At 37.3% G+C, this 26,622-nt stretch overlaps 1 protein-coding gene across 2 annotated transcripts in view; it reads left to right on the plus strand.

Moving 5' to 3' along the window:
- LOC145999662 (glutamate receptor ionotropic, NMDA 2B-like) overlaps positions 1-26,622 on the plus strand; it is a 957,426-nt gene that overhangs the window by 407,330 nt on the left and 523,474 nt on the right. For both annotated transcript variants that reach the window (XR_014443422.1, XM_083136793.1), the window contains exon 2: positions 11,925-12,103. Coding sequence is in view for 1 of the 2 variants with exons in the window: in XM_083136793.1 (XP_082992919.1) it covers positions 11,925-12,103 (179 nt within the window). In the remaining variant the exon portion in view is untranslated. The remainder of the gene's footprint in view (positions 1-11,924; positions 12,104-26,622) is intronic.

Below are 26,622 nucleotides of genomic sequence, written 5' to 3' on the forward strand. Positions count from 1 at the left end.
GTTGTTTTCACCATTCCTAAACTTCCTGGAGAGGTAGAAGTAGGACATTGGATTGCTGATACTTCACGTAAATTTGAGGTTTATACCTTCTATCCTATATCATTTCTCGAACTTTTTAAAGTCTCAATTCGACTAGTCTATTATCATAATTACAAACCTCTTCTCATATAACTCAAATCTCCCGGAGAAATCCATTACTTAGCCACAATGTTCAGATGAGACCAATTCATAGATATTATGAATATTATTCATGTCTGAATATCGATTAGACATACATTGCATATCCAGTTGTTGATATTCATTTCTGGATATTCTTTGAACGTGCAGTTTAAGATATTCAACTATGGGTATTCAAGGGAATTTTTTTGGCTGTCTAAAACTTGTCATTTTTTATCCAGTAAATGCCAGAAGGACTTAAAGAAAATCGGTAGGGGTGGAAAAGATTGGATTGATCTAGCCCAGGTTAGGGGCAGATGGAAGGCCTGTGTTGCTGCAGCCATAAACCTTTAGGTTTAGAAATGTTAGAGATTTAGTTAGTTAGTAAATATGAGCATGTTATTTTTAAGAAAAGATGGGGAGATTTCTGGATAATATAACCAGAAGCTTTTGTGGGCAATTACACACTAAAAGTGTTTGATTGTTAGTTTGTTTGCAACCTGGTTATCATCTGACACGGAAGGATGAATGCTCATCAGATGAAATTGATGAAGGGACAAACAGAATTGAACACCATTGATGAGGAACACGAAACTAGAACATCTCAAAGTCTAACGGAACTTAAGGCCAGTAGAGCTTAGGTATATATTCTTGTTTGATATTCCATGGGTTGCTTAAGTAGCGCATTTACTTTGACAGGAAAGGGGATTACGCAAGAGAATAACGGAGAAGGGAATAAGTCTGAGAGAACTAGAAAGAATCAAAGGAAAAGAAAGCTTTTAGTGCCAAGATGGAAAAAGTGATTTATTGGGAAGTTCCTTCCTGTTCAAAATTTGAACTCAAAGCATCAGTTGGTAGCGAAAAAGGGAGTCACTTTCGCATCTGCAAATTAGATTAATTAAGGTCTGAAAGGCACATAATGGCGCCCAACATGGGGCACGATGGACAAGATCATTGTTGGTGATTGGAGCATGTACCCCTTTAGAGAGTCACATACGTGATGTGGTGAAGTGCTCCAATGGATGATGTAAGCAGCGATTTTGGACGAGAAGATAATGTGATTTCAAAGTCGTTCAGTGTGGACGAGAAACGAGAAGAGAATTTGACGGTGAAAAATTGGAGTAGTATCTAATTACGAAGAAAACCTATGAATTCTACACTAACCTACGCCCTAACAATTATTTTGTTACTCTTTTAGCTGAGGCTGGGAATCGAAGTACGACCTACCTGAGAGATACTGCTGATACATCGCTCTATATACAGGGTGTTGATGTACAGAAACTAAAACATTTCACAGCATGTAGAACGTTTCAAGTTGGGAATAGCTGTTAGCAATATTTTCCTTGTTGAAGCCACTAGCCCTCATGAACAGCATTTTCTATTATGTACCAACTGTACCGTGCAGATTCATGCTGTCACTGGCATTTATTTATCATACCAAAAACGACAATGCGCTGCGGAAACAGTACTATGCTAGTAAAGACTATTGCCAGCTAACGTTTTGGGTTTAACCCCACAATCCACGCTTACGTTGCACATTTCATTTTTTTGCTATTGTAGTATAAAAGTGCTCCATACGTTTGGTGAAGAAGTCTTCAATCTCTAGAATTCACCACCTGCAATGATTAGGTACGCAGTCTGGTTATAGCATACTAAAAAATGTTATTTTCTGTCAGAAGAAATATGTGTCAGTGGAAACCTCGAATTTGTGCCGCATGCTAGCATAGATACAGAATAAAATATACCATTTTTTGAAGGCCTCGAAGAAAGGTTTTTCGGTGTTGCAGTCATCGTTTCAGAGTTAGTTGATTTCTTCCATTGAGTATCTCGTACCAAAGCCGCATTGGATCCGGATCGCTGTAAGACTTACCAAGTATTAAAATTAATTAATGAAAATATAACTACTAAGTATTTTTTGCATAATCGACATTTATTTATTTCCACCAACCGTATTTTAAAATATGGAATACGTAGATTTGAATCATGTGGCTTTGAATGGCAATACCAAAGAAAATTAATGAACACTACTACTTATAATAATATGTATAAAATATTAAAAAATCTCAATATGCTGACCAAGGCGGATATTTATTTTATTTTAAAACATAAACTAAACGTAACGTTTCAACCTTCTATCAAGGTCTTCTTCAGACTCTGTACCAAGTATAAATGAAACAAGGTACAAAACAGGAAAATATATACACACATAAATCCCTCCCTTCCAGACACAAGATTATTAGAAATTTGTTCTTTCTGGAACATTCCAGCAGGTGGCCTTCTCTTGTCAACTATACTTTCACCAGACAGGCGATTTAGCTAAACATTTCCTTTCATCTGGAAAGTGGTTGGACTCTTTATCTCACGCTCGTTTTCCTTATCCTTTCTTTCTTCATTCCTATTCCTTGCAGGTGCAGGTGGAAGCCCACCTGCTGGAATGTTACAGAAAATAATAACTTTCTAATAATCTTGTGTTTGGAGGGGAGTATTTTTATATATATATATATCTTTCTGTTTTGTACCTTGTTTCATTTGTACTTGGTACAGAGTCTGAAGAAGATCTTACTAGAAGGTTGAAACGTTACGTTTAATTTATGTTTTAAAATAAAATAAATTTCTGCCTTGGTCAACATACTGAGTTTTTCATATCATAGAAACAAGGCTTAATGGTGTTATAAAATATTAACAAGGAACTTTATTTTTCGTCAACTGAATCTAACATCCTTTTCGTTATTCAATTCTTTAGCTTTATTACATTAATTCCTAGGCACAACAATTTTATTTACACAAATTTTGGTGATTTTAACTAGACGTAAGCTAGATAATGAATACGTACTGTTATATCTCTATTCGTATACCATTTCTTTTGCCTATTCATGTAATGACAATATTAATTTACATATTACTATGAATATAGAACAAATAGCTTATAGTAACATATTAATTTATACATTTATGTTATTATTATTATTATTATTTCTAAGACGCTTGGGTCGGACCCTCCCCAGAAATATATTTCTAGATACGTGTCTGTCTCATATCCATAGCCTTTGGAGATTCAAGATCGAACAGTCATGGATATTGAATTGCGCTTTCCTTTCATTCTTTCCACCGGTTTCCTGTCGTTTAAACCTAACTAAGGTTTTCCATCTTAGGTGCAAAATCCTGGCGGGGGTGGCAGGGGTGGGTTCCCCCTCACCAAAGATCTTGTCCTGAACCATACTTTTCCGGAGGGGGAGACTTTTTGTTCTTACAACAAACATAAGCAATGAATTTGGGAGTCGAATATACTTTACACAATAATATCGAAAACATACACAAAGAACGGCAAGAAAGAGCCTCATCTTGAACGACACTGAACCCATCAATCCCCAGAACGCAGAAATTAGTCCGTTTTGTTATTTCTTCTCCATTTCTCATCACCTTTTGTCAGCTACAGCAAAGTACATAAATATATTAAGAAATCATGTTATAGCATTTAGATGTGAATTTTATACAGGAAACTATTATCCTTTTAATATCTCTTAATTTTTGCCCCCCTTTAGTCACGCAAATCATTGTTCATTGCATTAGTAGTATATTAAAATCTTAAATTTGCAATCGAATATTGAATGAAGGGCAGTATATAATTTAATATATAGTATATATTATAACATAATTTGATTATTTAATAATTCATACATATTAAATGACATTATCATTATCATAATCATTATATAGGAAGAACAGTTTGGTTTCAGGAAAGGGAGAGGTACAAGGGATGCAATTGGTTTACTGAGGACCATTGGGGAAAGATATTTAGAGAAAGGAAAGGAGGTGTTTGTAGTATTTGTAGACCTGGAGAAAGCCTTTGATAGAGTAAATTGGGTTAAACTCTCAGAAATTCTGAAGATAATTCGGGTAGATTGGAAAGAGAGGAGACTTCTAAGCAACTTATATATGAATCAACGAGTTAAAGTGAGAACAGGACTGACAGAAGGCTGTGAAATTGGAAGAGGAGTACGACAAGGATGCTGCCTATCGCCTACTTTGTTTAATATCTATTTAGAAGATATAGTGAAAAATTGCTTCCAGGGAACAGGAGGTGTCAAATTGGGAGGAAGAAGAATAAACTGCATAAGATTTGCTGATGACATGGCATTATTCGCTGAGGATGAAATAACCATAAATAGTATGTTAGAAGAGTTAAACAGCAGCTGTGAGCAGTATGGCATGAAGATAAATGTAAAGAAGACAAAGGCAATGGTTATAGGACGGAAACCAAGGAATATTAATGTGAGAGCAAACAGTGAAAGAATCCAGCAAGTGAATAGCTTCAAGTACCTCGGATGCACTATAAGCAGTGACATGAGCTGCAACCAAGAAGTGAAAATGAGAATCGCAATAGCAAAAGAAGCTTTCAATAAAAGAAAAAATGTTTTTTGTGGACCCATGGACATAGGTCTAAGGAAGAGAGTAGTGAAATGTTTTGCGTGGAGTGTAGCACTATATGGTGCAGAAACCTGGACGTTGAGAAGAAATGAAGAGAAACGACTCGAAGCTTTTGAAATGTGGACATGGCGAAAAATGGAGCGTGTAAAATGGACGGACAAGGTAAGAAACGAAGCCGTACTGAAAAGAATTGGTGAAAAAAGATCTATACTGGAGACCATCAAGAAGAGGAAAAGAAACTGGTTAGGACACTGTCTAAGAAGGAATTGCCTGCTAAGGGATGCCTTGGAGGGAATGGTTGAAGGAAGAAAAGTCCGTGGAAGAAAGAGATATCAGCTTATGGATGATATTAAATTAACTGGGTCGTATGCTATTACGAAGCGTAAGGCGGGGAATAGGGAAAGCTGGAGATTACAGTGAAAAACCTGCCAATTAGGCAGAAAACAATGAATGAATGAATGAAATCATTATGTACAGGGTAATTCAAAAGGAATGGTGCAAATTTACACAGTTATTATGACGTTACTATTTATGAAAGAAAATCATACAAGGCATCAATATAAAGAACATGACACATTATAAAGATTCAACATGGGAACCACGTGTAATGAGGAAAAAGTTCAAACGATAATCAAGTACTTGCTATGCACGAGATAGCAAGTCGTTGTCAACGGTTTCGAAGGCACTAACAATTCGCAGTTGTAACTTTGGCAAATCTTTCGGAAGGGTGAAATATATGCATTATTACCGAAAAGCATGCGGATATGTCTTTGCAGCATTGTGATTGAACCAGTTCTCTATAGTTCCAACAAACAATACGCCTTCTACTGGTCACTAGCCATTTTGCGACACTGGCGATCCTGGTGGAGCATCGGCTAAGCATAATAAGCCCGCTAAGTGGAAATACATCTTCAAGAGTTTTTCTTTATATTGATGCCTTGTCTCGTTTTCTATTATAAATAGTAACGTCATAATAACTGTGTAAAGTTTCACAATTCATTTTGAATTACCCTGTATATATATATATATATATATATATATATATATATATATATATATATATATATATATATATATATATAATAGTTATATATATATATAATGTGTGTGTGTGTGTGTGTGTGTGTGTCTTCCGCCCCCCCCCACCAACCTAGTGATTTCCCATCCTGTAGAAAGTGATGCAAAATAACAACCCAGACAGAAGTAGCGACTAACAGTGGTTAAAGAAGGATGCAAACCGTTAGTCAACTACTTGCCTATCGGACAGAGTTGAATCTGTGGCGAAGGACTGAAGTCTGGCGAATTAGAAACTCACTGGGAGCTGAAATTCAATTCCAGATGCCGACCGCTTCATTTCGAATCAATCTAAGCGTTTTACTTCTTTTGGCGCGATTCGTTCAACACCATCTAACTACCTGGAACGTTTTTGGAATCCAATTTTGGGTCTCAATGCGAGTTTATGGTTCACAGACCCCAGCTCACTTCTTGAAACGTCATGTTGATAGGGACGTGAAGCTCCTTCTAGATTTTCTTCAAATATTTCATTTGTTTGTTACATATCTAAAATACGTGCCAAATGTAGTACGGAAGCTATAACAGAAATGGTTCTGCGGTAAAAATAAAAATAGGTGATTCAAATAGACATCATTGACCTAAATACGAAAATAACAACAGTGTTTGTGTATCACGTCCAGTTGTTGCGTAATATAAGTTTTTCCTTTTATGTAACTACATTATCTGTATATGAGCAGCGTAGTAATACTACCGCATGTCTCCACATTACGCTGAATATGAACATGAACAAAACTCTTGAATGAAACAAAAATGAAATGAGAAATACATTAGATATGATGCACAATGGCACTGTTGAAACATTTGTGGGTGTTACATGTCCAATGGGAAGATACGGAAAATGGATTCTTTCTTGAAGAAACTGTACTTATTGTATTTCAGTGTGAAGGTAGGTGATCAGGATACATCTTTTGCTCCACATTGTGCATGTAACACTTGTGGCGAGGAACTACGGTACTATTGGTATGACGAAAAACGGAAAACAGGAAAATAATGAATTCCAACTATAGTGTAAAATGTAACTAATTTTAAATGTGATCGTGAATGTCACCAATTAGCTTAGCGACTCCGAAAACTATGGATTCGACACAAATCTAGGTAATTTGTGGCATTCTATTTTTAACCCCCTCTCACCCCCCCCCCATGCCGATAGGTGATGAACTTGGAGTTGAACCACATTAGGAGGGTCAAGAAAAGTATGGATTCCATTCGCAACACAGCCTGAATGTTAGACAACCCGAGAAAGAGTTTCGTTGTGGGGATTGCATAGAGTCACGGATGTCTGTTTGTGTTGAAATTAATGTCTGCGGTTCTCGCCTAGGGGTGCCATGGGTGTCTTATCCTAAAATATTATTTCCAGATTTCAAGTGATACGTGTACCAAGTTTGGTTGAAATTGCTCCAGGCGTTTGAGAGTTATGCCGGAACAAACAAATATACACACCCACACACACACACACACATACATCCATCTGTATATATGTATATAGATTAATATATTGTTATATTTATTGCATTTATCTTATATTTGCAATTTCTACACTATTTCTAAATGGAGGGAGGGTTGCTGTTATCGATAAATCGATGCAATAATGAAATAGCATATTGTGAAATACGCTGACGTGATACAACAAAATAGAATACATGTTCGAAATCAGCGTATCGCAATTAGTAAAGTCACCTATTGAGGTCCGTATCCCAGAAAAAATGTTTTAATTTGCAGGTTACTGTTATATTTGCATTTTTTTCACTCCGTGTATTTAGTATATTTGTGTGGAAATATGAAAATTATATTTTTCACACCCACATCCGTGGCAGAATATTCGGTATAGTTTGAGTCTCGTTTTTAAGTTCCGTTTTGTGAACATATATGCTAATTGGGACTGGGCGTACTGTTTACAGTGGGAGCTCTGGCTAAGGATGGATGTAGGCTATAATTCTCTTTTTCTTTGTCTTGGTTATCTTACATCAGCTTTTACATTTTGTGCTATTCGAGACGATGAGGACGAATGATGGAGGAATGAAATTGATACATCCAGGGTGAGAACCTAGGACCTCTCATATATACATACCCATACTCGAGCATTATGATCGTACTATCATCAGTTTCATAACAATTGAATATTCTTTCTGTAAGGATTATTAGTTGCACCTGGACACCTTCAATTGACGTACTCATGCTCACTCAAGCAGTCTGGTATCCAATTTCTCAAGGGTATAATCTAAGTGTTGCCAGGTTCAACAACATTTAGAAGAAGAAGAGAGATTGAGGGAGAGTATGGGAAAGAAAGAAGAGGGAGAAGGAAAGGGAGAAGAGAGATAATGGAAATGGAGGGAAAGAGAGAAGGAGTGGAAAGAAGAGAGATAGAGAAGGAAAGGGAGAAGAGATATAATGGAAATGGAGGGAAAGAGAGAAGGAGTGAAAAGAAGAGAGATAGAGAAGGAGAGGGAGAAGAAAGAAGAGAGGTAGAGAAGGAGAGACAGAAAGAAAGAGAGAAGAAGAGGGGAGAAGAGAGATAAAGAGAAGGAGAGGGAGGAATAAAAAGAGAGAAGCTGGGGGTAATTGAGATAGAGAACGAGAGGAAGGAATAAAAAGATACAGTAGAAGGAGACGGTAAAGAGAGATATGTGACGATTCAAGAAGAAATTAGTGCAATAACACCAGCGGTACTACGGCGTTTCAGTAAGAATTTCCTTAAGAGACTCAGATAATGTGTTGACAATAATGGTCGCCATCTCCCTGGAGTCATATTCGAAAAGTGAACTAATTTCCACTTGTGCTCTGACCATTTGTTGCAATAAACGAAGAAAAAAAATATTCCAGTTTGTTTTTATAACAATTTTAAAAATGGGGGTTTAACTGCCCCACCCTAAGGAGAAAAGGAGATGGAGGAATAAGAAGAGAGGAGAGGGAAAAGAGTAATAGAGAAGGAAAGGGAACGAAGGAGAGAAGTAGAGGAAGAGAGAGATGAAAAGAGATGAGGGGAAAGAAGATAAAGATAGATAAAGACGTAGAGGAAGATAGGAGATTAAGGAAGAGAGAGATGCCGAGAAGTCATTTCATCTTAGTATTTTATCAACGAAGACAGAAAGGCAACTTCAGATAATAAGTGGAGTCTTTTGAATGGAAAACCTTTTTAATACCCCAGATATTCTATTATTCCTAGAAATGTAACAGTAGTATAGTACTTCACCATTAACCAGTTCATACAATTCAGCTTGTGATCCCTTCAGCAACGCACAAATTTTAAGCTATGTAAAGAAATGTTCCTTTTGGGAATATATTTTAATGTGACGAACCTTGTGAGTTTGGAAAACATCAGAACTCTCTATGAGCAACTGCAGTTAAAAGCCTACTCAACAGCGTATACTGCTTCGCTCTGCCTACTTGATTCTCCCCTCCCCTTATATGCTGCTATGCGCGACCTTGCTCCAAAGATTCCGAGGATAGAGTTATAGGACGAATAGATGTATACCCTGTCCCAACTAATTGGAGCAAGGCCGCGCATAGTAGTAGATAAGGGGAGGAAAATCGAGTGGCCAGAGCGAAGCAGTGCACGCTGCTAGTAAGGCAGTCGCTTTCCCCCACTCCACGCAATTCCGTTCCTCTCACGTGTTCATTGGTGGAGCCGTCTCGCGTCACTACTTGAGCAGAGACTTGATTTCGTTTGCCTGCTCTACAGTTAGCTGGGACAGAGTATAGGGTTCTCTAGATTCTCGATGTTGCTTTAAAGGTAGTGACGTGGCTGGTACCACGATGCGGGCGTCTTTAACTCAACTCCAGACGATCGTCTTCGTGTACCCAGCTGAGTAAACCCCAGAGTCGATTGTGCTTGAATTCAGACGGAAAACTCTTGCAAAAGACCTTGCACTTCGGGAATCGAACTAGTGTCTTCGACATGGAAATCAGGGTTCATACTGACTGGCCCACCGATACTTTTCGTACCATAACTAATCGCGTCTCACCGATGGAGTGGTAGTAACGCTCTTGCCTTTTAATCAAGGGGTCCATGGTTCAATTCCAAATCGAGGCATATTGCACAGCGGTTCGGGCCTCACTTTAAACTATAGGACAAATCCGTATTAGCCTATTTGAGCATGAAGTGGACTTTAAAAGCTTTTGACTATGTCGTAATAACAACAAAATTGATTTATACAGTTAAGAAAAAGGAGTAATGTTTATACAGGCTGGTAAAAAAGAGGAAATAACTCATAAATCCTACCCCCTTCCCCTCCATTAGCCCTGTGTGCCGCTGGAGATAGGCAAATCTGTCTTCCCATAGACCCCTAAGTAAGGGGTTGATTTAGGCCCCTAATTTCTACGTTCTGTCAATTAGCAAATGATATTGATACTCTATATGGAAATCAGGAGAAGGGGATACCACAGTATATATCCATAAATTATTATTCCATAAGTGGTTCAGTTCCAGCATATGATAATCCCTCTTCATCCCATCTCTCAGTGCACCATGGAATTGAGTGTCTACGCTTTTTAGAGGACTAATCCGTCCATCTGTCTGGAATCTCATAAAACGCACAATTAACTCTATGAAATCATAGAGCTATATTTGTTATGATAGTTATAGTTCCTTAATTGCATTTTCAAAGTAAGTATATTTGATATTTGTTGTCTTAAGTCCACATTATGCACAGATAGTCTAATTGGGACTGGACCTACAGTTTAAAAGTGGGATCCAAACCGAGTATCGAACCTGAGACCCTTGATTATAAGGGGACGACGTTACGACCACATCATCTGGGCAGCCCTTAAAATAAGTATAGAAACAGACAAAATTTTCATTAATGCACAATAATATATGCAGTAGTATAGTACTATAATGTATGTTCTTGTGCGAAGTTAAATTTCGAGACGGTTTTAGATTCCTCTAATTGCACGTCCGATAAGTTCTAAAAACATACTCATGTTTGGTACTGCTTCGTCATAAACTATGTTTTAAAATTAATGGCAAAAAAAAAAAGAAGGACTGTTCCTTCAAACCAGAACACCATTGCTCATATTTCTGCAGTAATGCCATTTTGAGAAAGAACAGCAATAGCATCATCAACAGCGGTAGAGAGGAACAGAACGCAGAAGCACAGGAATCTGGGTGCTGAACTAGAGCAGTAACAATAAAACATAATTTTGTGTTACATAATTACACTGTTATAAACTTCCCTAATTATATATGGGCACCCTATATATAAATTTATTAAGAACATTGACTTTCATTCAGTAAATTACTACCAATTGTAATATTTCAAATATTTTCTTTTACAATATTGTACAGAGTACCCATAAAATTATGTTCCGTTGGTTCCAACAAGATGGTGCTCCTACTCATTACACCCTTCCTGTTTGCCAATGGGTTGATTACATCTTTTAGCGATGTAGGACAAGTATTTGGGGTTCACGTTCCGCAAACCTGTTCCCGTACATAAAAAAAATGATGTATGTGGTGAGACGTGTGACAAATATCATTTCTCCAACGCTCCACTGCATATTTACGTATAATCGTTTCGTTCTATGGATGGGAACTTTATTGTCACCCCGTAGTGCAGTAACACATAACTGACGAACTATACTCTATATTGACTTCTTTTCATCGGACTTCTCTGAAAAGTATAGTATAACTCAAGAATATGATTGAAATTTATTGTTTTATTTGCTTATCATAGTTTCACAGACAACTAGTTCCAGATGAATTATTAATATATTTTAAAACAGTTGGCACATCAAAGTATTGCTTGTATGTGTTCGAGAATTTATGCGCATAGAGAATTGGCCATGCTATTGGACTGGGATATAGCAAGACATAAGGCTTAGACTAAAGCGCTGGCTTTCGAGGGAATTAGTTACAATCTAAGGACTGGGAGGATCGGACTATAGTAAAGCATAATAGGCAGCAGCAGCCTATTCATACTGTACCATTGTTCATGCTGTTGAGTTTTTCAAGTTTATTTTGGTATTTAATTTTTCACAAATAAAATGAATATGACATAAGTTTTACATAATAATGCCAAAATACACATTAACTTAGAAAAATAACATTAAAATCATATTTCCTGGTAACAACAAATATGTAAATAGTGAGTGCAAAACATGAAGACTGTTGTAAAGATAAAAATATCCAGTTTTGCTACAAATGAATCATAATACAGGTTAGTTATCACGACAGTGAGAGCATAATATATTTGAATGGAAAATGTAATTTTTATTTGACTTGAAATTTTCTGACTTCTCCAGTGATGTTTTGTTTTCCTTCTTTCCAGCTATCCTGGACACTCTGTGCAAAGAATTCCTGGAAAGAGACGTATCCGCGATTCTGTTCATCACTAATTACGAAGAATATGGGAGGGATACCGCATCTGCTCAATACTTCCTTCAGCTCACTGGATATCTGGGGATTCCAGTCATCTCATGGAACGCTGATAACTCCGGTCTTGAGAGAGTAAGTATTCTCATGTTGAGCTCTTTATGTATTCGATAGAAAAGCTTGTAATGGTTTTCGTAAACATTTGCCTCAAAATTTGCCGTTTACAATGAACAAGGTGAACCAGCATTTGCGAAATCAAAGATTCAAATCTCCTAGTTTTATGTCCTCATGTCACATGAAGATATTAATTGTTCCCAAAAGAATTCAAATTTAAATAACGGTTCTTTTGAGGTGAATTCAGTGCATTATAAATGAAAGAAAGGAAAACGTATTTCACACTCTATTCAGCTCTAATTATATATAGACTATGAGCCAAATTGTTCTGTAACTTTCAGTCTGTCGCGTTTGTAATCGTGCCGCTTGACACTTTGTGTAGAAAGTTCCTCTTCACGATGTCTTTCAGGTAAAAAGTAAGCCTATTCCTGCACATTGGAACTTTGTGTCAATAAACGTAGATGTAGGGCCCCGTACAACCACACTTTCGATAATTTGTGGAGATGATGTGATCTTTACCACACTCCTACCGCCTTTACCCTCCAAGGTTCCAATTATTTAATACTGAGTGTATCCTAGAGCGACTTTATGCAGGAGTTTTCCACCTGAGATCACACACTGCGAGAATCGCACCCGGGTAGTGTTGCCCACGAGACGAGACGAGACGAGACTTTGGTCTGTCCCATCCCGTCTCGTGAAAATGCTGTCTCGTCTCGTGTCTCGTCTCGAAAATATTCGTTTGCCCCGTCTCGTGTCCCTTCTCGAAGGGTTCTGTCCCGTCTCGTCTCGTCCCGTCCCGTCTCGTCTCGTCTCGTAAAAGTGATCCGGGATATCATGGCAACAAAAGTCAAAAGTAGCAGAAGCACAATATTTTTCCGGAAAGTGGGATAAAGCTCCAAATATTTTACCCATTGCGTGGTGAGAATAAATAAGGTTCGTTAATCATGAGGACATTAATGTTAAAAATGCAGTTTCTTGGTTACTGATTGCTAGGTATCTTATGAAATCTACCTTGTGTTTTTTTCTCGCTTCCATACAACTGTCTATCCATCGTACATAAGTGAGTGCTCTTTTTCATTACTGCTATACCTTTTGGAAGTCTTCAAATGTTTGAAAATGAAAATGTACATTTTTTCTTTAAATTCTAAGCTTGGCGCTGGGAGCAACAAAAAAGTTTTTAAATGTGTAGTACGAACACAAAAGACTATTTAAAATTTCATTACTTAGTATATTACAAATAGAAAGCATTTATTGTTCTTAATATTGTTAAACATCTTCTATGACATAAGTTTCAAAAAGTTTTTCTTTGTGATATTGTGCTGTTTCTTATGCTCAGCTTATGACGCACATACTTCTTTGTTTTCCGTTTAGCCTCTAAGTCCGGTACCACCACCGCTTGATCTAATTTATCCTTCGGTAGGCACGCATCTAGAAATATATGTAAGGGGAGGGTGTCCGAGCCAAGTGTTTCAGAAAAAATGAAATAATAACATTAACGACAACAATTAAGCAAATGTTTAAATTAATACATTAATATAATTCATATGTCTATTCACTTGAATATGTAAATTAATTAATTCTATTATTGTTATTACATGAAATGTTACAAAGATGGTAGAAGAATAGTAATATAACAGCACGAATATTAGCTAATATCTAGCTTACGTGTAGTTAAGATCGCCAAAATTTGCATAAAAACAGCTGTCCTGGCAAGAAAATTAATGTCAAAAAAAGGTGATAAATTGAATATTTGCTGAATAACAAAAAAGGATGTTTAGCGTCCTCGCCTTGTAATCAAGGGGTCCCGGGTTCGATACCCGGTGGAGGCACAAGTGGTTCGGATCCCACTTTAAACTGTAGGTCCAGTCCCGATTAGCCTTACTGTGCATAAAGTGGACTTAAAACAACAAATCAATCAATCAATCAAAAAAGGATGTTACATCCAGTTGACGAAAAATAAAGTTCCTGATTAATATTTTATGCTCATTATTATAAGTAGTAGTGTACATCATAAATCTTCATTGATACTGTCATTCAAAGCCGTATGATCTCAATAGAATCCTTGTTTTCTAGTAAGTTCGGCAGGAATAAGTAACCCTCGATTATGCTAAACAAATATATTTTCTTGTTTAACTAGAGCAAGGCCCCAGGAGGATGCAAGAAGCTGTTCTTGCAAAAGTGTATGTTTTACGAAGCGAAGAAACGTGACAAAACCACCACGTATGGAAGGCAAACCTGCATTTAGTTCATATCGCATATTTACAGAGCCGTGCCTCCTGAAGTTATAAAAATCCCAACTTGAATGATTCTTTTAGACATGCTATAGTTGAAAAAAAAAATGTTTAGATGCACCAAAAGTGCATCATTATCAGATTATGCATATAACGTGTTATTGGAATCAACATATTTGTGTAAATTGGGTGCCTCCCCGATGGCGTAGTAATAAAGTCGAGGTCTTGTAATGAACGGTCCTTGCGTTCGATACCCAATGGAGTCAAAGAGTGGATCGGATCGCACATTAAACAGTAGGTCGGTTCGTGATTTAGCCTATTTGTGAATCAAGTGGACTTAAAAAAAAAATTTAAAAATTATCAACCTCAAGAATATTAGAATCCACTAATTCACCCGCAGGTAAGTCAAATTTTACATATCCCTCTTCATCCTCGTTCATAGACTTCCTGCAATACGTTGTGAATGTGTGTTGCATCCTACCAGGTGCGAGAAATGTGCAGAGTTATTCTTTCCCTGTACTGCGTTATTTCTTTTCATAAAAGTAAGGCTAAATTCTCGTTTTATCTGCACTTTTAAAAAATATGCAAAATACGTCTCTATCTTTAAACAACCACCCTTTCTCATGTCTCAGTAGTGTAAAATACAATATTATAAACCCGATAAAGTATGAGCCCCCCTCAGGCAGATTTGGCTACACTTAAAACTTGCTCAACATGCCCATATGAGCTTTTTGCTCAAGTGTGGCACTCTGTCTAATCCAAGATTTTTGTAAAAATGCCCTCGGGAATTTCCCGTGAAAGTATGACCCCCCTCAGATTGATTTGCCTACACTTACAAAAGCTGCATCTGCCAGATTTTTGTCCATAAGCTTGTCAAAAATATGCCCCTCTTGATATTGTTTTGGCTACACTTAAAATTAAGCCAAGATGCTCATAAAACCCACACCCACCCACATCTACACCCACATATATTTACTTCCGGTCCGGTAATATGCAGAGGCCTTCTAGAATTGCTCTGTGACTCTCTCATTTCTTACATCATAAACATATGATTTTTCACCTATAAGAATAACACTACATATGGTGTCATCAGGGAGTGTATCGTGGAATTCACATATAATGTTAATGTTTGTCCTGTCATTAACCACAACTTGTTTCCTTTTTGAGGTGTTGATGACAAACATTGGTCTCGGTGCTTTGAATTCATCTGGTGTGTAATACATGTCTGTATTCCCGGTAGTGATCCTTTTGTATACTGTAAATGCTTCATATAATTTGAGGAAATCATCCTTGGACATGTTTAAATTATAATTTTCTCTGGGGAACACCTCATTTCTGCCATTTTTAAGATATATGTTCTTGATGTTGCAGTTATCAAATTTACATGAATTTTTTTCCTGATTATTGTGTCTTCCAGTCTGAAACAGTACCACCACAAAATCTGGCATGTCATATTGTATACTGGAGAATGAATTTGTAGCATCAAACTCATAATAGGTACCAGTGGCAGGCTTCTGTACACATTGATATGTATAAAATTGTAAAGGTACCTGTGGATTTTTTATTATATCTGCTTTGTATTTAAGAGCATAACTGGCTTCATATTCAACAACCGGGATTCTTAGCTCCATAGTCTGAATAAGGCACTTGCCCTCATTAGGTAGGGTATTAGGCAGAGCTTCCCCGGTAGAGTTTAATGTACTGTACCTCATCAAAGCATTATTATCATTGGCAGCTCTTCTAAATGTAATTCTTAAACCACCCTTCCACATAATGTCTTTGTAATCTGAGAAGAATCCTGGCAACAGGCGCATGGGGAACAGCACTGTGTGGCTTTTAGATAATATTTTATCACCAGCCTCAAATCCACCTATTTTGTAGTATGATGCCTCGGTTTTGGATAATTTTAGTGTGGCCAAAGCTGTAGAGGTAATGCCGGGGTAATCCACTCTGTTTATAACAACACCATGTTTTCTGATCTCAATTTCAGAGAACAGATGTGGCAAAAAATTGTCTACCAATCTTATATTTGAATTTGCCGGATAATCTGTACCATCGAGCTTTACAACATCAAACTTGATGTATAGATCTGCTCTGTGGGGGTGTATAAAGCCATCCCCTACATCAAGATCAACCTCAATCTCTGTGTTGGGTTGATTTAAATTTGCTAAGGTCCTCCTGTTTGGGGGGAATGATTGTAGCTCATAACTCTAAATATTTTCCCTTTTTTTGTATTTATTTTTATTTAAATATTAATCTCTATGATTGCAGTTGTTGTGTCTCCAGCAAAATCAACTAATTCATCTTAACTCAACTCAATGTAATCTATTCTGTTATGGCACACAGGAAAATATAATGTTGGTGATGGAGTGTAGATGATGGGCTCCATAAATTCAGAGTTAGGTTTGAATGTTGCAATGATGCCAGTTTGTTTGTGAGTGCCTATGCCATTTGATTTGGTGATCATACCCTCGGCCACATTACAGTGAATATTCAGAGTCTCTATGGCTAAGAATTTAGGTATATTAATAGCAGTGTGTTTGATGGCTGGTTAAAGTTTTGTGTTGTTCTCAAAGCCTAACAGCTCTCCTATAGTACCCAGATCCACTGTTTCTGTAGCAGATACAATCTCTACTCTGTGAGTGACAGAATTTTGAGTTAACACTATACCTCTGGGTAACTGAGCATTTAAAGTAGACAGATTATACTGCCCTGGAGTGATGACAATGTTTTGATCACCAACTGCAATCTTGTTGTTGTGGTGTGTAATATTAGGGATCAAGTACATGCCATAAAATGCTCTGAGAGCTATTGTTTTGGGATACACTATATCATCATGTAATCTAAGTTTCAATATTGAATTTTGGCTGGTGAGATGGAATACCCCCATGATGTTTTAAATACCACAGGGCCTTTTGAAAATCTTCAATTGATGGTTTATTTATTTGAGACATATATCTAAGAACAGATAAACACAGATGTCCACAATTAACATCTTTGAAATTTTGAACACGGGCATTATTGTAATAAAGATTAGTTGATTTTAGATATTTTACTAAATTTTCAGGTGGAACACCTCCAAATGAATCAAACACAAATGCCTCATCTTTTAAATATTTAAGATAACAGATCCAGTGAGTGCCCTGATTTTTGTACTTATCCAAATTAACTATGCCACACTCTTTGTTGAGTGGTTGTTCATGTAAAGAATCAGACATGTACACACCTCTAAAATTTTTGATGCCCAGTGGCTTAATTAAAGCTTCAATATCTTGGTTTTTAAGCGGCTCTTGTTTTTTTAAACTTATTCATGGCTCTCTTAACACCTTTGCCTTGTTTCTCCATGGCCAGGTTATGGCGCCTCTGCTCATCTAATTCTGCCCTATTCTTCTTGGCATCTATTACTGTTTTTGCTATGGCAGCTGATCCCCCAGCCAAGCTCCCAACAGCCCCGAGAGCAGCTAAGATGGCAGGGATAGTAAATATAAATCCCCCCACATGTGATTTTTTTCTTGATTGCTGTATTTTTTTTAATTGGGGGGTACTAAGAAACAATTTCATACCATGCCCCTTTGCAAGACAAGAATTTTTTTTCTTGCGCTGCTTTTTGGTCAAAAGGCTATCAATAGTTTTAAGAGATTTAAGACCTGCATAAGGTATCTGATACATAACACCCTTGGCCTTCATCCTAGGTTTATTATATATATATTCACAGCCCCCACCCCAGTTTTTGTTTGGTGTTCATAGCTATGGTGGTCCCCAATGTTGCTACTCTCTCACTTAAAGAAGCATATTTGCTTACAAATCTACCAAATGCAACCTCTTCTAATTTTTTTGTCTGCAACATGTCTCTTGTCAAGATCAGAATGTGTGTTGTATGCTATGTCATGGTCTCTACAAGCAGCATCTAGGGGATTAACACCAGGGTCCCCTCTGTTTAATCTATGATCTAGTTTTGTGCCTGGACCACAATACTGATAGCCTGGAATGTGTAGTTCAAATGGCAGCTTGTTTATAATGTCATTAACCAGCCCCCGACCCTCAGAGATATTCCAAAATTTAGGTGGTAGAGTATTAATAATTTTTATAAGATATCCAATCCCCTTAGTGTCATTCACTATAAAATTAGACAATTTTGTGCTTATCATGTCCATAATTCCAACCTTTTCATTGTAAAAATTGTGGTTGCCAGCATTTTCCTCCCCAGCTATCACCAGCAACCTATCTACAAGTTTCCTGACATCATCAACCCACACAAATTCTTTAGGCAGGGTGTTGTAATGTTTGATTCCACTACCTGTCTTGATCTGTGACCATATGGGCTTGATTAAGTTGTTGTATTTTGCTCCACTGCTAGACTTGACTCTTTTTTGTGTGGGATCATTGTTCTGGTATAGAGCATCTGATTTTATTAATATTTCTTTGTAATGCTCATAATCTTGATCTGTATAGTTGCCAGGTCTCTTCCTTGTCATCAGTTCCCACAATCCAGGTGTGCCAGGATACTTAACAAAAGCACCTCTTTCTCCAAGATGAGATTCTGAATATACAATCAGATCATCTCCCATAAATGTTACTCTGAAATTGCCAATTCTATGTATGATGCTACCATCACGCTCTGTGTCAGCATATAGGCCAAAGACCTCATCTTTGTTGTCTTTAGGTGTGCTTAAATATTTTTGAGCAAGAAGACCCAATTCAATAGGATCCTGAGTAGCTTCAATTCTTCGAGGAGCAACAGGACTAGGTGTATGAATACTAGAAAGTGTGGTGATTGGATAATCTAATATGTTTCTTGCAGCTACAGTTACAAGCTCTGTGATCAAATTTTGATTTTGCTCTGTAACAGTTTTGATATTTTTACCTAATTCACTAATAGCATCAATAATAGGCATTTCTGTTTGCTTGTGTTTTTCATAGATTCCTCGGTTCTCTGATTTCCATCCCTTAAATCTTTTTACAAGATAATCTCTTAATTTAAGATCATCAATGATTGGCCTTTTCATGGTTATTTATATATGTTTTAATGTCTAGAAAATTGTTGATTTTATTTCTGTATTTGCCACTATTGGGTTTCCTTGTCATATCAATTGTGACAAACCCATAGCTGTCCTGATTCCAGCACCTACTGCAAAACTTAGAAAAATCATTGTAGCTCAAGTCACCACCTACATATTCATCAAGTATGTGTTTGAGGTTAGTATGATCTTGATGAAACACACATATAAAATTGCTGTTGTCTCGGATCAGCTGCTTTGGAATTTTTGAAAAAGTCTGTGCCAGGTAGAAGCAATCAATGTTTTTGTGTCGGCCCTGTGTAAAGAAATTTCTAACCTTGTTTTGATTATCCAGTATAATGTCATCAAACACAACAACAGAGTTATCAAGACATTCATGGAGTGGCTTAACATCTGATTCAAAAGTGGCTATATCCAGTCCATCATATAGCTTCATCAGCTGCTGATATTTTAATTGTTCCAAACTCTTAGAGAAGACATACAAGTGCCTGTTTTTCCAGTCTAACCAGTTGGGTGCCAATAAAAAATTATCAATCATTAGTGTAGTTTTACCACAAGCCGATGGCCCAACAATAAGACATCTAATATTATCAGGCAGCAGCATTCCATTTCTCTTATTCTGCTTTTCAGGATCTGGCAGCCTCTTTATAACATCCCAGGTGTTCATAGTATCACTTTGTTTGCCTCGATCCAGCTGTGTTCTGGGAGACCTAGCCATTTGACAAATATTTTGTTGCCTTTTCTGCGGATGATTTTTTCTATGAGATATGTGTCAGGCTGCTTAGTATTGCTGAGTTCTTCTTCATAGAACCTGCCTTTGAGAATTTCTCCTCGGTGATCTTTTATTATATATGTGTTAAGGGTCCCAGGTTTAACTTGAACCACTGTAAATAATTCAGTGCTCCAGTTTCTTGTAAAGCCTCTTTTGAATAAGTGCGTATATTTGCTGATTCTTACTTGATCACCCACCTTGTATTTGGCTTTTCTTGTTGTTGGCTGGTATCTCGGATAATAAACAGTGCTGATCAATTTTTGCTCATCAGATGAAGTTACCTGAGAGGGTTTCATGTTGATTGTGGAATGGACCGAGTTGTTATATTTATGTAGAAGTTCTGGTAGGATTGTAAGCCATTTATAATTACCTTGGAGGGTAAATTGTTTATACATATGATTTTTTAGGGTTTTGTTGAATCTCTCTACAATAGAGGCCTTGAGATCACTGTAACTCGAGTAATGTTGTATTGACTGGCTTTTAATAAATTGTTGGAACACAGAATTATAGAATTCTTTGCCATTATCTGTTTGCAAATAGCGCGGTGATCTTCCACTCTGATTGATGATTGTCCTGAAGGCTTCTGTAACACATTTTCCAGTCTTGGATTTGCCTGGGCTGTGCCACTGGTGGAGCCACAACAACTGCAATCATAGAGATTAATATTTAAATAAAAATACATACAAAAAAAAATGGAAAATATTGAGAGTTATGTAAGCAAAGATGCTTCTTTAAGTGAAAGAATAGCAGCATTGGGGACTACCATAGCTATGAACACCAAACAAAAACTGGGGTGGGGGTTGTGAATATATATATAATAAACCTACAATGAAGGCCAAGGGTGTTATGTATCAGATACCTTATGCAGGCCTTAAATCTCTTAAAACTATTGATAGTCTTTTAACCAAAAAGCAGCGCAAGAAAAAAAGCTCTTGTCTTGCCAAGGGCCATGGTATGAAATTATTACTTAGCACCCCTCAATTAAAAAAAATACAGCAATCTAGAAAGAAATTGCATACAGGTGGCTTCATATTTACTATCCCGGCCAGCTTAGCAGCTTTGGGGGCTGTTGGGAGCTTGGCTGGGGGATCAGCTGCTATAGCAAAAACAGTAATAGATGCCAAGAAGAATAGGGCAGAATTAGGTGAATTGAAGCGCCATAATCTGGCTATGGAAAAACAAGGCAAAGGTGTTAAGAGAGCCATGAATAAGTTTAAAAAAACAAGAGCCGCTTAAAAACCAAGATATTGAAGCTTTAATTAAGCCACTGGGCATCAAAAATTTTAGAGGTGTGTACATGTCTGATTCTTTACATGAACAACCACTCAACAAAGAGTGTGGCATAGTTAATTTGGATAAGTACAAAAATCAGGGCACTCACTGGATCTGTTATCTTAAATATTTAAAAGATGAGGCATTTGTGTTTGATTCATTTGGAGGTGTTCCACCTGAAAATTTAGTAAAATATCTAAAATCAACTAATCTTTATTACAATAATGCCCGTGTTCAAAATTTCAAAGATGTTAATTGTGGACATCTGTGTTTATCTGTTCTTAGATATCTGTCTCAAATAAATAAACCATCAATTGAAGATTTTCAAGAAGCCTTGTGGTATTTAAAACATCATGGGGATATTCCATCTCACCAGCCAAAAATCAATATTGAAACTTAGATTACATAATGATATAGTGTATCCCAGAACAATAGCTCTCAGAGCATTTTATGGCATGTACTTGATCCCTAATATTACACACCACAACAACACAATTGCAGTTGGTGATCAAAAAATTGTCATCACTCCAGGCAATATAATCTGTCTACTCTAAATGCTCAGTTACCCAGAGGTATAGTGTTAACTCAAAATTCTGTCACTCACAGAGTAGAGATTGTATCTGCTACAGAAACAGTGGATCTGGGTACTATAGGAGAGCTGTTAGGCTTTGAGAACAACACAAAACTTGAACCAGCCATCAAACACACTGCTATGAATATACCTACATTCTTGGCCATAGAGACTCTAAATATTCACTGTAATGTGGCCGAGGGTATGATCACCAAATCAAATGGCATAGGCACTCACAAACAAACTGGCATCATTGCAACATTCAAACCTAACTCTGAATTTATGGAGCCCATCATCTACACTCCATCACCAACATTATATTTTCCTGTGTGCCATAACAGAATAGATTACATTGAGTTGAGTTAAAAAGAATTAGTTGATTTTGCTGGAGCCACAACAACTGCAATCATAGAAATTAATATTTAAATAAAAATACATACAAAAAAAATGGAAAATATTTAGAGTTATGAGCTACAATCATTCCCCCCAAACAGGAGGACCTTTGCAAATTTAAATCAACCCAACACAGAGATTGAGGTTGACCTTGATGTAGGGGATGGCTTTATACACCCCCACAGAGCAGATCTATACATCAAGTTTGATGTTGTAAAGCTCGATGGTACAGATTATCCTGCAAATTCAAATATAAGATTGGTGGACAATTTTGTGCCACATCTGTTCTCCAAAATTGAGATCAGAAAACATGGTGTTGTTATAAACAGAGTAGATTACCCCGGCATTACCTCTACAGCTTTGGCCACACTAAAATTATCCAAGACCGAGGCTTCTTACTACAAAATAGGTGGATTTGAGGCTGGTAATAAAATATTATCCAAGAGCCACACAGTGCTGTTTCCCATGCGCCTGTTGCCAGGATTCTTCTCAGATTACAAAGACATTATGTGGAAGGGTGGTTTAAGAATCACATTTAGAAGAGCTGCCAATGATAATAATGCTTTGATGAGGTACAGTACATTAAACTCTACAGGGGAAGCTCTGCCTAATACCCTACCTGATGAGGGCAAGTGCCTATTCAGACTATGGAGCTAAGAATCCCGGTTGTTGAATATGAAGCCAGTTATGCTCTTAAATACAAAGCAGATATAATAAAAAATCCACAGGTACCTTTACAATTTTATACATATCAATGTGTACAGAAGCCTGCCACTGGTACCTATTATGAGTTTGATGCTACAAATTCATTCTCCAGTATACAATATGACATGCCGGATTTTGTGGTGGTACTGTTTCAGACTGGAAGACACAATAATCAGGAAAAAAATTCATGTAAATTTGATAACTGCAACATCAAGAACATATATCTTAAAAATGGCAGAAATGAGGTGTTCCCCAGAGAAAATTATAATTTAAACATGTCCAAGGATGATTTCCTCAAATTATATGAAGCATTTACAGCATACAAAAGGGTCACTACCGGGTATACAGACATGTATTACACACCAGATGAATTCAAAGCACCGAGACCCATGTTTGTCATCAACACCTCAAAAAGGAAACAAGTTGTGGTTAATGACAGGACAAACATTAACATTATATGTGAATTCCACGATACACTCCCTGATGACACCATATGTAGTGTTATTCTTATAGGTGAAAAATCATATGTTTATGATGTAAGAAATGAGAGAGTCACAGAGCAATTCTAGAAGGCCTCTGCATATTACCGGACCGGAAGTAAATATATGTGGGTGTAGATGTGGGTGGGTGTGGGTTTTATGAGCATCTTGGCTTAATTTTAAGTGTAGCCAAAACAATATCAAGAGGGGCATATTTTTGACAAGCTTATGGACAAAAATCTGGCAGATGCAGCTTTTGTAAGTGTAGGCAAATCAATCTGAGGGGGGTCATACTTTCACGGGAAATTCCCGAGGGCATTTTTACAAAAATCTTGATTTAGACAGAGTGCCACACTTGAGCAAAAAGCTCATATGGGCATGTTGAGCTAGTTTTAAGTGTAGCCAAATCTGCCTGAGGGGGGCTCATACTTTATCGGGTTTATAATATTGTATTTTACACTACTTGTATCTGTAAAATAATCCCACTCTGTCTCAGAAAACCTCTTCCCACGATGAAATGAAGGAAACAACTATCAAGTCTCAACAATTATAATGTTTTGCTTAAATTTCCTATCATTTATACAAACAGTAGCACATATCACGTCCTTTGGTGCAACACTGTCAACAGCTAATGTTACTTTCCTCGTCCTAATCAATTTACTTCCAACCAGTGACGGCGCCAGGGAAATGTGACTGGGGGGGGCGGAAGACTGGCAACAAAATTTTGTAAGGGGGCAGTCACATTAACACGCCCGAAAACACTACACATATATATACATATATAATAATACTTATAATAATAATAATAATAATAATAATAATGATAATAATAATAATAATTATTATTATTATTATTATATTCATGTATGGTGTTTTGTGTTTGTCTTTTATTTAGAGTGGACGTTTACTGCTTAAATTTACTGCTTGATTACGAGTTTATCTCCACATGATTCGTTTTAATAAAGACATTAATTCTTTTTTATTGTCAAGTTGCGTTGTCTCTAGTGGACTATTTCAGTATTGGAAGACATTTATAATTTTATAATTCATCGTCTTTCTTGAGATGAAACTACTGATATAAATATTTAAGTTATAAGATAATAATATAAATGACGAAAAAATGCTTCGAAGAGTTTAATTTTCTTGGAAAATAAACGTTACGTTGGAAGAAATTGGTCTTCTTAAGTATTAGAAACAATGTGAGGCACTTAGTGAAGTGAAATTCTCCTGCAGGAGAATTCTGCTCTATGTGCTTTGGAGAAGACATTGCCCACCTTTGGTACGTTTGGGACTTGACATTTCTTCTCAATGGCAAGAACAGCCAAATGAGGCAGTCTGCATCCAGCATCCTGTTTCGAGCAAGCTCAAGCAAGATTTTAAGGACAACCATCTTCGTAACGCTGAAGAGTTTTGGGCAAAATTTGTGTTTCACCTTTCAGGGAAATGTTATCACAGGATAAAAAATCAGACAAAGGTTTCAGTTATCTCATAATTCAAGAAATATTCTGACCCTGGCATTACTTACTCTACCACTCCAACGTATGTCTGTGCTACCCAATTACAGGCTCCTATGGAGTTCGTGGAAAGAAGTTCTTCGATTTTGATATGTACGAGAAAGAGCGAACCTGCATCTAATGATTGAAGAGTGGCAAATCCTAATAAGCGTTCTTTTACCTGCCCGCGATATGTTTTGAATCGAATTTAAGGGTAATTTGCATTTTAAGGTTCACGTTCAATACATTTCCAAATAATATCCCCTCATTAGCTTCAAGAGTATCGAATAAATTCAATTTGTTAAGGTTTCCTCAGACTCATCATCTCGAAATTCAAGTCCCTGAATAGTAAGAAACCGCGATGAATCCACAACTGACATGTAGTGACGGGTTTTCTTCGATCACCTTTGGTCCTGGGTTCGATACCCAGTGGAGGCACTTTAAACTATAAGTTCAGTCCCGATTAGCCTTACTGTGCATAAAGTGGACTTCAAACACCAAATCAACCAACCAACCAAATCTTGAATCAACTTTGAATGTCTTAATTAGCGTTGTCACTAACGACCACGATTGGCATAATTTGCCCGTACTACAGATGATGTCTTGTGGTCCTGAAAATATTCGTGATGTTTTAGAACCACGCACATTCAACACTTTTACCCAGTTCTTAAGACTGGTTAAAACTTAGGTTAATCTCGGCTATTACAGGACATAAATGAATGAGAAATCACCTATGCCCAGGTCGGCGCTCGAATCTTGGACGAAACAAATTAATATTTGTTAATCAAGTTGGTATTATAAGCAGGAAAGTTATATCATGCAGAATACACCACTTTGAAAAGGTGAAAATTGTCATACTCTTATAAATGAACTCTCTTATTATTCGATATTTAATTAACTTCAGTTAGGGGCCCACAGGGGGGGGCGAAGTGTCTGACATGGGGCGTCCCCCTGCCCCCCTCTGGCGTCGTCCTGCTTCCAACCCTCTAATAACTTCGTTGCTGATAGCCTCACCTTGGAAATGGAAGCTTGTGTGTCGGCGAATAATACAAAGAACTTGTGTTCACTGTCCCTCTTTCATTCAAAGTCTGCCGTTTTTCTTTTCAGTTTTTCCTGCAAAACTTCGTCAGCAAGCAAACCAAATTACAGAATTTTTATTGCCCCTCCCTTGCATCAACCTTCATTCCTAGTTCAGGCCTGGATTTAAGGCACTTACCCGCTACTGCAGGTCAACCTCGCCCCTATGTTGGTGTTTGCCCCCTGAAGCAACGGTGTCCATTGTTCAAAGCGAAACCTCTGTCAGTGGGGAACAGCGAAAAATGGTCTCGGAATACACCCTGGCCATAAACAGGCTCCCGCCACCCTGACATTGCTGTCAGCTTCCCTCTGAAATTTGATAAAACTACTTTGTGAAATTTGTTTTCAAGGCTAAATTCATAGAATAAAAATAACAGCTACAACATTCCTTCATCTGATTTACAGAAAGACTAATCGGGACTGGACCCACAGTTTAAAGTGGGATTCAAATCACTATGTGCCTTCACCGGGTATCAAACCCGGGACCCCTTGATTACAAGACGACGACGCTAGCACTGTACCATCGGGG

The sequence above is a fragment of the Lepisma saccharinum genome, chromosome 15 (assembly GCF_977018435.1).
Source record: "Lepisma saccharinum chromosome 15, izLepSacc3.1, whole genome shotgun sequence".
Classification (NCBI taxonomy): Eukaryota; Metazoa; Arthropoda; class Insecta; order Zygentoma; family Lepismatidae; genus Lepisma; species Lepisma saccharinum.